The 14,490-nt window shown below is 36.9% G+C and overlaps 2 protein-coding genes across 2 annotated transcripts; both read right to left on the bottom strand.

Annotated features, from left to right (window-relative positions):
- Positions 1-6,577: 6,577 nt before the first annotated feature.
- Positions 6,578-7,352, bottom strand: LOC103999062 (uncharacterized). Its single transcript, XM_009420711.3, has one exon. It carries the CDS (start codon positions 7,323-7,325, stop codon positions 6,852-6,854), a length of 474 nt encoding a protein of 157 aa, XP_009418986.2. The 5' UTR covers positions 7,326-7,352; the 3' UTR covers positions 6,578-6,851.
- A 5,490-nt stretch (positions 7,353-12,842) lies between these two features.
- Positions 12,843-13,853, bottom strand: LOC135594395 (protein TIFY 5A-like). Its single transcript, XM_065084775.1, has 3 exons — positions 13,558-13,853; positions 13,376-13,475; positions 12,843-13,294 (listed from the first exon to the last, which is right to left on the bottom strand). Exons 1-3 carry the CDS (start codon positions 13,659-13,661, stop codon positions 13,055-13,057), a joined length of 444 nt encoding a protein of 147 aa, XP_064940847.1. The 5' UTR covers positions 13,662-13,853; the 3' UTR covers positions 12,843-13,054.
- Positions 13,854-14,490: the final 637 nt, after the last annotated feature.

Genomic DNA, 14,490 nt, shown 5'->3' with positions numbered 1-14,490 from the left:
CAATTCATCCAACCCACTGCCTACTCTTCGATCGTAGCTCTAACCGATGTGTGGTATCGTCGTCTTAGTCATCCCTCAACTTTTATTCAGTAAAAATTACTTTCCCATTATTCTCTTCGTACGCTTACAACCAATAACATCATAACTCATTGTGATACTTGTTTAAGTAATAAAAGTCATAGACTTCCCTTTAGAAAATCCTCCATATCTTGCTCTAAACCCCTTGAGGTTATTTCCACTGATGTTTGGGGCCCCACTCCAATCACTTCTTTTGACAAATTTAGATTTTATGTTATTTTCATAGACTACTTTACCAAATACACATGGTTATACCCTCTTCACCATAAATTTGAAGTTTTCACAGTCTTTACCAACTTTCAAAAATTGGTCGAGAACTTCTTTTAGTCTAAAATTAAAACTGTTTACTCCGATGGTGGTGGTGGATATCAAGCTCTCACATCATGCCTATCTGTTTGTGGTATATAACACCTCAAGTCGCCTCTACACACTCCTCAACTCGTCGGTTCTACTGAACGTAAATATCGACATATAGTTGAAACTGGTCTCACACTTCTACACCAAGCTTCTATGCCACCAACATTTTGGACTACAGCATTACAAGCTGTCGTCTACCTCATTAATCGTATGCTTACTCTTGTCCTTGAGTACGAGTCACCATTTGAAAAATTATTTCACAAATCCTCAAACCTTCAAAAACTCAAAGTGTTTGGATGTTTATGTTATCCATGGCTCCATCCCTATGTCTCACATAAGTTAATATCAAAAATCTAAACCTTGTGTTTTCATTGGATACTCCCTTGACCATAATGCTTTTCGATGCTATGTACTCCAATCTCGAAAAGTCTTTACGTCTCGTCATGTTATTTTTATAGAGATTACCTTTTCGTTTCATAACCCTGAGTCTCCTGTTATGCGACCTACTCCATCACATATACATCACTAGAGTACGCCATCAATCCCATCAACCGAGTCTCCCATAATATCATCCAGTCCTTCTCCTCAGGATCCACACTCTCTCCTTCTCCCGGTGCAACAGGTCCTCACCCCCTCCATTGCGCCTCTCCCTTCTTCACAAGGTTCCCTTACGACTGAAGGTATTCCCTCGGAATTACATTCACTACCTCTATCCTCCTCTGGGACCAATGACACTGAAGTCTCTCAGCTTACCCTAATCTGTGCCCCTCCACAACCCATACCTACAACACCCTCTATAGCCCCTGGACATCCAATGACAACATGCTCCAAAAGTGGTGTCTTTAAACCACGACCAATCCTTGACCTACATACCATCACAACATCCTCAACAGAGACCATTGAACCTACCACAATTACTCAAGCCCAAAAATCTCCATACTAGCGTAAAGTCATGTGTGAAGAATATGATGCACTCCTCCATAATTCTACATGGACCCTTGTACCCTCCCATCTCATACAAAACATCATCGGGTGTAAGTGGGTCTTTCGAATTAAGTGGAACCTAGATGGATCCATAGCCAGATATAAAGCGCGTCTAGTGGCAAAAGGGTTTCATCAACGACTTGGTGTTGACTTCACAGAGACATTCTGCCCTGTTGTTAAACCCATAACAATCCGACTTATTCTGAGTTTGGACATCTCAAAAGGCTGGCATTTACGTCAACTCGACGTTAACAATGCTTTTCTACAGGGGACCCTAATTGACGATGTCTTCATGCAGTAGCCTCCTGGCTTCATTCACCCTCAATATCCAAAGCATGTTTGTAAACTACAAAAAGCTATTTATGGACTTCGTTAGGCTCCAAGAGCTTAGTACACTGAACTTGGTTTGTTTTTGGTATTATTTGGCTTCATCAAATCTAAGTCTGATACCTCCTTATTTCTTCATTACCAAAGTGGCAATATATTATATCTTCTGGTATATTTGGATGATATTATTATCATAGGCAACAATCCTACGGAAATCAAGGCATTCCTTAAGCATTTAGCAGATCGATTCTCCCTTAAAGATCTAGGAACCTTGAGCTAATTTTTAGGAGTGGAAGTAATATACACATCTTCCAGGCTCTTTCTATCACAACGAAAGTATATTCAAGATCTATTATCTAAAATAAACATGCAAGATGCAAAGACAGTTACAACACCTCTATCTATCGATGAGTCGCTCAAACTATGTAATGGAAGCCCTACTATAGACCCAACTCAATACCGTCAAGTCCTTGGCTCCGTACTTATCTCTCACCCATCCAGATATCTCTTTTGCGGTCAATAAATTATCCAAATTTATGCATCGACCATCGATTATGCATTGGTCTACAGTCAAACGAATATTGCAATATCTTCACGAGACTATCAATTATGGTCTCTTTTTTTGCAAACACTCCCCCCTTCATCTCCATGCTTTTGCTGGTGTTGATTGGGCAAAAAAATTTGATGATAGAATATCCACATCGGGGTATATTCTTTTCCTTGGACCTAATCCAATCAGTTGGAGTTCCAAGAAGCAAAAGACAGTTGCACGTTCTATAACTGAAGCTGAGTACCGTGCCATTGCCACCGCTGTTGCATAACTCAATTGGGTCATGAATCTCCTCAAGGAACTTGGCATCAACATCAACTCTACTCCTATAATATATTGTGACAATGTCGGAGCTACTTATCTATGCGCTAATCCGGTATTTCACTCTCGCATGAAACACATCGCCATCGACTTTCACTTTGTGCGAGAACAAGTTGTCAGACATCACCTACGTGTTTCTCATGTACATACTGCTGATCAACTAGCGGACTCCCTCACGAAACCTCTCACCCGCAAATCACTTTTATCACATCGGTCCAAGATTGATGTCCTTGGCAAAAGCACCGTCTTGCAGGCATGATAACAATCAATCAATATAATCTTCTTCTTTCTATTTCATTTCTAAGAGGCAGCAACGTATTCATTTCATTTCTATGAGGCAGCAACGTATTCAAATGGGAGCGGTCATCGTGATCAGCAGCAGCAACAGCAGCACCAACTTTGACGAGGTAGCAGGTGAGATACATATATTATTGTGGAGAGCATTGACGCACTACACAACATGCTGTGGCAAACACGTCGGCTACGTGTTTGCATGGGTTGTCATGCAGCGGTGCGATCACGTACGTCAGGTGGCAGCGCTACGCTTTGCTATATACAACTGGCTTTGTTTGGTATCAGGTCTTCTGCTACGGTACCTCTCCATTTGTCTTCTTTGCATCTCTCAGGCGGCTATATTATTGGATCTGATATCAATGATCGTTTTGAGCAGCTTAACTTGGTTCGATACAAGCAACTTTAGTCTCATCTCACGTCTTGATCCCCTGAGATATTTTTTTCTATATGATGTGAGATTAAAATATCATTAATGAAATTAGAAATATAATGAGAAATTAAAAATAGTCTCTCTTAAATCAAACTTTCAAACGGCGATTGGGATGTGGAAAGAGAAATTAGAAAGAGATCGCTCTCGTTAATAATAAGTTTCGGTGGCATGGTAAAGTCGTCAGTTGAAATCCTTTATCGTTTTCTAATGATGTGATCGATACATGTCGAGCTTTGGATCAAAATGAATATTTTCTATATCAAATAATAAGGCGGAGGGTATGAAAATTAAGGCCAACATGGTATTTTTAAATCAAATATATGGTGATGAGGTAAGATTTGTTGGAATATTTAAGATGATGAGTTGGAGTTTAGTGAAGGACAGCGAGAGCAGCCGATGTATATTATAAGACTGTAGTGTTAGGTCATGTAGTATCCATCACATATGTCCGACAAAGTTTCTTCAATGCAAGAGTTGTAAGGAAATAATATTCATGGTTGAGATTCATATAAGATTTAAATGATTTGGATTCATATGTCACTTTACAAAGTGTCTATCCCAATAGATTGACGCCATACTCTTGGTCGACCCAATCATTTCTTACTCTATCGAATCTAGTGCTTTTTAATTCTTACACGAGACTAATCTTCACCTTTCAATTATTTCTTGATCTATGATGTTTTGTTTATTTGATTGAAAAGAACAATTCAGCTCTTGCTTTCCATCATTTGTCACCATCCATATAATTATTTATGTGACCAGAGATCCACTGGTATCCACATTAAATTTCAACCAAGCACAGATATAATGAGTGAGTGTTGCTCTTATATACTACAAAATTCACATAAATCAAGTATATATATTAATAGATAATAAATTATAGCCCAAGACTAAATAGAGTATCTATCATGGATCACAATCTCGAGTGTCACCCTTATATTTCGTAATGTGCACGAGTCCTTGATTATTATTTGAGAGAAGCAGCACCTTTGAGAGAGAGAGAGAGAGAGAGAGAGAGAGAGAGACTTGTATGGATTTCCCAAGACTGTCACTTCATTGGAGTTGTATGATTGCCATTATACTTTTAACATATAAGCACAAAAAGATCTTAATAATATACAATTTTGGATGTATATCTTATTATTTTTTTCTCAATGAAAGGGCCTACTCACTGGTTTTTTCCATTCCATTTAATCAATGAGAAAAATATTCCATGAAATATAATAATTAATGCAGTCCAGAAAAAAAGGGGATTGACTTCAAAGAAATGATTAGAAGATAATATCCTTTGTTGTATACTTTGGACAAGCATTTATTGTAAAGAATTGTCCTCATATTTGGGTGATAGAACTATTCCTTAGCAAGTGTAGCTATCTACCAGCTAAGTTGATTTCAACACATCATATCTAATTTTGTAAAGCATGTGTAGTCCATGTCATATATGTTTGTGGATGCTGTTTTTTGAGCAAATGCAGGAGCATCAATTTGCATGAACCACAACCACACAACAAATGTTTTATGAGCAATTAGATTGCCATCAACAAATCAACATTGCAATGTGAAGCAATGGCTGTGAGGATGGGATTGTAGTTTGCCATCAATTCAAAGGTCTCTCAGTCAGCTATAGATTGAAATAGGCTCAGCTACATGAACAGATAAGCTTACTTCTGATAAGCATCCATTATGGGTTGAGGAGCATATTATTACATAGATTAAGCATCTTTTACTGTCACTCAATTCTTCTACTATGTTACATTATTTATCAGGAATGCAATCAGACAGCAAATTGGACTGTTAGGAAAGCTAAAACTGATAAATATGCTGTTCTATGAGAGGATCCTTTACCCCAAGATTTATCTGTAACTTACCAATATGATTTAAACAAGTCTTTTGATAGAGCTATGAAGTCATAATAGTTTTAAGGTTTTTAGAAAAGATGAAAATAACAAAAATATGTGTGAACCATTTATTGTAGATGCTGAATTGTCCTTGTTGTCATGTGACATAAATGCATGATCTATCATGCATTTAATGTTCAGAAATATCCTTGCCATGATATGTGAGTGGCTTAGAGGTGAGCAAGTGTAGTTGTCCATGATTGTTCATGAATGGTCAATTATTACATTTCTGCTGGCTGCATATATATATTTAAAGATCATGCATGTGAAAAAATAAAAATAATTACTTCCAAAAAGATTATATTGAGAACATGTTTAGGACATTGAGTCTCTGGTTTTTTCATTTAGTTTCCTTTGTTCATGTAGGAATGCTTAATTCACAATTAAATCCACAACAATCACTAGTCAATCTTTGACTTAAACTATGAGTTCTATTGTTGCTCTTATTTCATGCTAATGCCTGGCTTTCCTCATGTTGCTAGGTGAGAACATATATGTATTATGTTACAAATTGATCTTAATAAGATTTTACATACTTAGGAACTTTTTATATCAAGGGTGAAAAAAATCCAAAAGAAGAGAGAGATCAAAAGAAACAGTAAAAGTTGAGGAAGCTGATATATATTCATCAAGTATGTAGACTTTTATTAAGATCAAGCTGATATATGTTCCCTGTTTTTTATTCTCTCTCTCTCTCTCTCTCTCCCCTTTTTTATTTCCTCACCCTTCCTCTTCTTTTGATCTACTGCTGGAAGAGAGAGAGAGAGAGAAGCTGTAAAAGTTATACTGCAAAAGAAGTGAGGAAATCCAAAAGAAGAGGGACATGATAGAAAACAGAGAAGAATGGAAAGGGAGGTCAGCTTCCTGTGTGTATTAGTTGGTTCAAAGTATTTTATCTCCTACAAGAATAAAATATGTCACATATTGATCTCATTTGGAGAGAAACAACAAGTGATAAGTAGAGCCAAATTTATAATTAACCCATTTGAATACATGATCTACGTTTCATATAGACACATGTCTTATTAGGTCGATGGCACGGATGGCACGGAGTATGACATATACTCAATCATATATATTTAAATCTAAAAAAAATAATTTTACGATATGTGCTTAGTGTAATGGTATGTACTACTACATACTAGTCCGACTATGGACCGATATAAATCTGATATCGAAAACATCATATTATGATAGAGATTTTGATGTTGCTATTAAGAAACTTCATCCAAGATCATGATACATTAACTAGGAGAAAAAATAATGACTTAATTTTTCTTGAACTAAAGGTTAAATCTATTATAATCTGATGCACCATTCTATACCAGACTGTTATCATACTGTAACATATGACTTAGCAAACATGTTTTATGATGGAGAAACAGATAGCGCAAAGAAACCTACTAAACATATGTGACTTCCATAAGATGAACAGAGGAGCTTTTGACTCGGAGAAAGAAGCTATAAATGGCTTGCTTTCAATTGATATGGCCATTCTTTGGTACTACTACATGAGGACTAACTTTCCTGTAGAACACACACTCGAAGCAGGGTTGACTTGAGTGCTGTAGTCAATGATTGTGTTGACTGAGAAAAAGCTGTGATTACTCGTTCATTCGTCTCTAACCTGAAGTCTCATCTCCCTATTAAATCTCCTAATGAACTCTTCCACTCTCCTGTTGAGCTCTTCGTTGGACATCTTCGAATACTCACTCTCCTCCTCTCTGCAGTCCGTTCTGATCTCTTCGGTCTCCTCAGCTACGGCGCTTGCATCCGCAGCCCTTTCAAACCATGGAGGTGACTTCAGCTTGATGTACTCGTCGTAGAGGTCGCTGCCGGCGGTGCTTGAGGAGGAGAACATGCCGGAATCGGCGGCCACGACGACGACGATGGAGTTGGAGAGGACGAACCAGAAGGCGGTGTCGGTGAAGAGGGTGGAGGGAGGGATGCGGAGGAGAGAGACGTAGAGGAGGGGGAGGGAGAAGAGAAGAATGGAGATGGGAAGCTTCTTTGGGTTGAGGGGAGTTCTGCTGCTGGAGTTTGGCTTGGACTTGGTTTGGAGCACTGGCCATGGTGGTTGATCCATCTCTGAAGCAGCAGTGTGAGAAGAGACTGAGGTTTGAAGGAAGGATTTATACTCCTGTGGAGGAGATTTAGAGGCCATAATGTGACATCCAATTTATTTAGTCTCATAAACCTAATCAATTATCCTATTTGGTCGGATCATAAATAATGTCAAAAGTAGAATGATATAAGTATAAATTGAATAAAAGAAATACATTATGGTATGATATATAATATTCGGTCAATCTAAAAAATATATATTCTGAGTCAAAATCTATAAATAATCGATTAATCATTCAAGTAATAATAAAAATTCTTATATAAAAGTAGGTGTTCTTACTATCAACATGGATTTGGAGATAGTAATGAGTCGATGCCCATAAATTTAGTTCGAATTCGCTCCGATTGATTATTTAAGAAGTTTGAATTTAGAAGAATATGAATCTAATTCTCTTTTAATCTCGTACGTTAATAAACGGGTATAAAAAAAAAAAAAGATTATCTTTATGCCCAAAATTAATAAAAACTTGAGAAGTCGAATCGACTCAAATACCTATTTTTATATCTGAATTTATCTAAATTTTGATTCAAAAGTGTATAAATTTAATTTAAGCCGATCAAATAGACTCTAATATTTTAGAAAAAAAATACATGCATATATTAATTCATGTCTCACCCTTCAAAATCAAAATAAAATGATGAGAATTTTTATACAACTCGAAGGATTTTGTAACGCGTAGATTAGTTTTACGTCAAAAATAAATAAAGATTTAGATTGAGTTATAAGGGTTTATAGGTGTACTAATTGACTATCAGGTCGGATCATAATAATAAGATTTAGGCTAAATTTAAGCTCCAAAGTAAGTTTTTTATAGCGAAAACTAATATCATGTATTGATGTGTAAAGTTGTAAAAGCATTTCTAATGCTTCGACTTCTAATTATGTATGAATAATTACAACTTTCAATGAACATGAAAGAGAGCGAGTGCGTGTATTTTGGTTTAGCCGTCAAAGCCTCTATCTAAAGCAACCACGCAAGACTTAGTCGGCAGAGACACCTTTCCATGACTTCATTTAGTCGGAAAGCCATCTTCTCTTTAGCACGATGATGGCAATAGCTTCGTGGCATTTCTTTTGGTTTCAGCTTTTGTTGGAGCTCATCCATACACCCACCCACCCACCCTTTCGTGTCGATGCTACAGTGTTGTCTCCCAATAAAATACATTAGCTTGTGGATGATGGACTTCTCAATAATGACACATTGGTGTGGCTTTATATGTCACCGGCTCGAGGAGACGTAACTCGATAGGAATCGCACAAAAAATATTTGAACTTATTTTTAACAATAATAAAATTTTATATACCGAATTTATTTTTTCAAATTGGAGTTTCAAGAATCAATGTATCCTAAAATCTAGCTAATTATATATTATCTTTTATAGTTAGTTACCGTTCCAATACTTTAAAAATTATATTGACATCCTTGTAGTTATGAACGTAAAATATCTAGATTCATTTATCATAACGTAATTAATTTTATCAATAAAAATATAAAAATAAAAGATAAAAATAATATTAAGTGGTAGACGACAACGTTATTAGAGGTCGCAGTGGCTATTGTGGATAAGGAGAGTGACGGTGAAAGATGAAGGCCGTTCGGTCGCTAGGTCAAATTTTGGGACCTGTATTTTTCTATCGCTACTGGATACGTTTGCTGGGAGCTCGACAACTATTTGCTTATTAGCCTTCCAGAGCTTCCATTCATAGTCGTCGATAACTGCGATGAATAAAAATCCTCCTCTGATGAGCCCCCTATCTCCTCTTTTTCATGCCCATGCCGAAACTAATATAGTAGTGGGGGCAATAGCATAAGCTTCGGCAACCCCAACTTCAGATCGAGCGATCCGCCTAATGAGTCAACAGCAAGACAATCATCATCTTTGCTATAAATGCCATGATGGCTATTACTATCTGTGTCAATGCCGACGTAGATGCAAAGCGACATTGCTCTCCATCTATGTAGGCACTGATGCAGATGTTGAGTGACTCTCACGTTGCTCTCCTTATCCATAATAGTCACTCGTGGCCCATAGTGACACCATCATCCTTCACCACCAATTGAAATATTAAAATTATTTTTTATCCTTTGTTGTTATATATTCGTTGGTAAAATCGATGATGTTAGGGTAAAGGGATCTAGATATTTCACTTTTGTAATTATAGAAATACTAATATATCTTTTTAAAATATAGAAATAGAAATACTAAAAGTAACTAACTATAGGGGTAATTTATAATTAGCCCCTAAAATCACATTAGATCTGGTGACCCTATATTAGGCCCTTAAATTTGACTGAGCCCAATTCATTTAAATATGAATTAGATATCTAAGTGAAAAATATTTATTGAAACTTATAATGATAACAATGGTGGGTAGGTTTGATCACGTAAGAAAAATATTATGTTGAGAATTAATGATAAAAGAGGATGTCGAGCTTAAATAAGGTTAGAAAAGAAAATTGAAAGTGTTAAATGGCGATCTTGATTGTGAATGTGATTTGACATATTCATTGGGTTTGACTTTTTTTTTCTAAATTAGTAAAAATCCTTTTTGGAGAGTAGAGACATGAACAAGAAATCCGACCAAGGATGATGACTCGTCAGGGAGGAAGGAATCCACCTAAGAAGCTTTAATCGACCCAATGTGATGACTTCTTCCAAGGTAAAATTCTCTAGTACTCAAGAATAGCTTGATTGTCCAATCTCTATGAGGGTATTGCACCAAAAGTGTGCTCACTAAAACCCTTTCACTGTTGAAGTCCATATTTACTCATATCGAAAAAAGATCTAACGAGGATTTGAGAGTTCAAATTGAGTAGAATGAATCGACTGACTGAGGATGATTGCCATAGCACCAAATATAATGTTATTTTCTTATCTTTCTGATCATATGTTTATTTCGTCAAATTATCTACGAAACCAAACACACAAGCTTATTTATATATGTAAATCTGAATTTGATCCATTCCATTCGGTCGTAATTTGGGGTCCCCAATATAGATTTAAACATTGAATTCTCACAGATAAATTGAGGCAAATGATAATGGTCATAAGAAGGATGGTTTATGATTTTCTGAAATGAATGCCATAAAATAATTTATGTTGGATTTACCCAAAAAAAATCTCAATATGGGACACCCAATTTTGTGAAATTGGTTGGAAAAATATTGATATATCTTTAGATTCATAATCGTTGGATGCTAAAATAGAAGAAAGTTTCGCGACGACGTATATACCACATGTACGTGGATTCAAATCTTTAACATATTACTAGTGTAATAATGTACTAATCAACTCGGATGTCTTCATTCTCTATTCTCTTAAAAGCTTCCAAAGAAGTGCCAATTATAGTTTCATTGTATAGGCCTCAAATGGGCCTTATGGCAAAATAGATTGGATCACTAACTTGTAAGCTACAAGGAAGACATTTATTTATATGTTGACTCTTCTTCCAAGACTTGTTTCATGTTATCGGTAATGAAAATTAGTCATGGTAAGGTCCAATGGATGGATCGACATTGTGTTGTTTGTGATGTCTCTACTAGTACGAGGTTGAGATTTCAAGAACTAAAATAATTGATGCTATCCGTGTCATCCAAGGGTTTTGCAAACGATAGATTGATCTTGAACTCGGTGTTCATGATTATTTTACAATTATACTTATGTGATCATATATTTAAAATTATCGATGGAGCAACAATGATAGTTTGCTTATATAATTATTATACAAAGTGTCATATTAAACATTAGTATGATGATGATGAAGAATTAGCCTTGCTTATTAAAGTTTGATCTCATGATAAATTTTTACATCTAAATCATTAGTCTAGTTAGGGTATACTAAATATACTCATCTTTTTTAGCTCGAAAAGATTGATTAGATAATGATGTTTCAAACCTACATATCTAGAAAAGTTCTTTATATTGGGATCAAAGACATGCTGCATGACTAAATATAGCTAATCCATTAACTTTTGAGTCAACAACTTGGTCAACTTAGCCTGTGGTAATGCCAGTTTGATGTTAGCTAGTAGCCCACTGTATCCCACACAAAGATTTGGCATGACTTGCCAAACCCACTGCAAATGATTTAGTCCACCTGATATCTGCCTTAACTAAGCACACCACCTTTGCAACCAAATGAGGACTTTGCTACTTCCTCCACATCTCACAGTACTCCATCTAGAATATGCTGGTGCTCTTTTCTTTGGACATCACATATGAGAAACCTTTGACAGCCAATTTTCAATCTCCATATGTTCAACAGCAAAGGTGACAAGGACAGCATTGAATCCTTGAGGAAAATATCTTGTTGTGGTGTCCATGGTTTGACCTTTGAGATTTTACATGTGGTGCATATGTTCTCCAAGAATCAAACTCAGGATTTTACATTGTGTTTGACTGTGAAGAGCTTCTTCTTCTACTACTTTTCTTCTTGCTGAATAATGCACCGAATGAATAGGCTCATTTATGAGGTTGCTGATTTCTTTAAATAAAAATGTCTTTGAAGTCCAAACAATTGCTTTGTCAAACTAAACAAATAAAAGAATTGTTTATGATAATATAAGTTTAGTTAGAAGGATAAGGAATTGAAGTTTGGAAAGATTTCTTCTTAAAGAACAAATAATTTCAATGAATATTGATTGTTCTATAATATTATGCAAGAATTACTATAATGTGAAAGTATTCTCCAAGAATTACTATCATGTGAAAGAATGTAATACCCAGATTTAATTCCACATTAGAAAAAATTTTGAATTGACTTATTAGGTCCAGATAGATATACTATCTTAACATGGTAATTTTTAGTGCTGATGAACTGCCAAGTCTTCTTTGATAGGAAAATAATTTGTTTTCTCTCCATCTCTTTTTAGAAGTCACTTAGTCACCGGTCGATGGCTCGCGAAGAATTATCTATTTTTTGCAAATAAGTATACTCGTACGATTTTGCCATTTCAAAGTGGTACTCCCTCCCAAAGAAAAGCCATAGGCTCAAGAGCTTCCTTCTAGCACCAATTTGATAAGTTATTTAGTTGATAATTATTAGTGTGATGGGCTTGTAAGGAATTACTGTTTTTGGACAGATGAGTATACCCGCATGGTTTTATCTTTTTAGAGTACATGAGATCCAAAAGGTGTTTATGAGGGTAAAGAAGACTTGGGGGGTTTATGAGTCTTTGTTCCCCTACTCCTCAATCATTATAGAAATAAATGACATACTCAATGCTTAGCGTTAGAAGGAGGACTCTTGAGTTCTTGGCTCCCCTCGAGCATTGATAAGGTCATATTAGTTGAGAAGTAGGAGAACCAAGGGTTTGTAAGTCTTTCGGGTCTCCTTTACCCTCAAAGATATTTTTTGGAGCTCACATGCTTCGAAAAAATAAAACCTTAAAGATACACATATCCATGTATAACAGACGATTTCTTACGAGCCCATTGCACCGATGACCACCAACTAAGTTATTAATCACCCGTGCTATTATCAATACCCATTAATTTGCAGCAAACTTGAATTGATCAAACATAATACAATATGGATGGAGAGACCTTTCAAAAGCCTGATACGTAAAACAACGCCTATGTCAAGCTCAAACATATCAGGAAAAAGGAATAAGAAATCAGAAAGGGAGAACAATACAATCATCTCTTTGGTCCTCTCTTCTTGAAGCGTCTCAAGAACAGTTGCAGGAGTTAAGCCTGCTGTGATTCGATCGGGAGGAACAGCTTGTGTCTTTGAGTGTAAGGGGAGACATCGCTGATTCTGGCCTTCCTCTTCTGCAGGAACCGCTGCAGGGATCGCTTCATGGACAGCCCGGGGTTGAGGATCTGCGGCACAGCCTGAGGAGGTGGCGGCGCCGTCGGCTGCTGCTGGTTCTTCTTTGTCATCGTGTCGTCCATCTCCCTCCTGGCCATGGATATGATCGCTCTTGCCTGCGGGGCGAATCGAATTGATCAGTAGCCGTGCATGAACCAGAAGGAGGAGAGAGAAGTAAGATCAGGTCGACGAGGAACCTGGATCTCGGTGGCGTCGCAGAGGTAGACCCGGCCATTGCAGAAGACCGTCGTCACCTGCTGCTGGTGCTGCGTCGAGCTTCTCAGCATCGACTCAACCCTGAGAAGACGTCAACCACTACCTACATGAATCATCAACTCTTGCTTCCAATTCTCCGTGACGCAAACACAATACTACGCACCTGCCGAGCCTCGCAGACTTGCACTGCTCGTTCGAGCTGCTGCCTTCGTCGTCGTCCCGGCCGCCGAGCGAGAGCCGGAGCTCGGGATCGCAACCGAACCCCATCGTGTTCTGTCTCCGCAGTCCTTCTCGAAGCGCTATTTGGGTGTAGGGCGATGACAAGGGAGGAGGAAGCGAAGGAGGGCAGGTGTCATATACGCGTTCTCCACGGGAGGAAGACGACGGGGAGGAAGAAGAAGAGAGGGGAGGCGCACGCGGGCCATGTGCGGTAAAGCTTCCTTCGTCGATTTGCGCCAACCTTCCCACCATATGCCTACCGCATGACTTTAATTTGACCAAATTATGTAGGTATTAATATCGATTAGTTTAATTATATCATTTAATTAGTGGAAGTGATTTAATGATGATTAAGATGGTAGGTATATTATAAATATTTTAGGTACTTATAGTCATTAAATATGATGGCCCGTAGTAGGTACAGCTGTATATTTCTAACTATTTGGGGATGATTATAAATTAATAATTAAAATCCAAATATTTTCCAATGAGGTAGATATAGGAAAAATTGTGGATCGGCATAGATTATTGGATCAAAGTAGAGTTTAAAAAGATTTTGGATGATGAAACACTTTCAATTGAATTTTTATTTTTATTATTTATCTTTTATAAAAAAAACTTAAAAATATTATTTGATTATGTATCTTATAATAAATGAATATAATTTGTTTATGTATTTGTTATGGGTATAATAATGTGATTGACAGGTCAACACCATCTTACCAACATGTTAAGCTCATGTATTCGACACATTAAGGTTGACACCTCAGTGCTACATTCAACAACTCAACACCCTGCGCTATGCGTATGATACCTTGATATCACGTGATAAATAGCTCGACATCACGTGTTTGATACCTTGGCACAATACGACCGA

The sequence above is a fragment of the Musa acuminata genome, chromosome BXJ1-9 (genome assembly GCF_036884655.1).
Source record: "Musa acuminata AAA Group cultivar baxijiao chromosome BXJ1-9, Cavendish_Baxijiao_AAA, whole genome shotgun sequence".
NCBI lineage: Eukaryota > Viridiplantae > Streptophyta > Magnoliopsida > Zingiberales > Musaceae > Musa > Musa acuminata.
This window is presented reverse-complemented; position numbering and strand designations above follow the sequence as displayed.

Bases quoted from the DNA above. Each gene is read 5' to 3' on its own strand.
- LOC103999062 (XM_009420711.3), bottom strand. From the start codon at position 7,325: ATGGATCAACCACCATGGCCAGTGCTCCAAACCAAGTCCAAGCCAAAC.
- LOC135594395 (XM_065084775.1), bottom strand. From the start codon at position 13,661: ATGGGGTTCGGTTGCGATCCCGAGCTCCGGCTCTCGCTCGGCGGCCGG. The intron at 13,476-13,557 runs GTGCGTAGTATT...ACGTCTTCTCAG, and splicing joins AAGTCTGCGAGGCTCGGCAG to GGTTGAGTCGATGCTGAGAA. The intron at 13,295-13,375 runs GTTCCTCGTCGA...TTCGCCCCGCAG, and splicing joins GCGACGCCACCGAGATCCAG to GCAAGAGCGATCATATCCAT.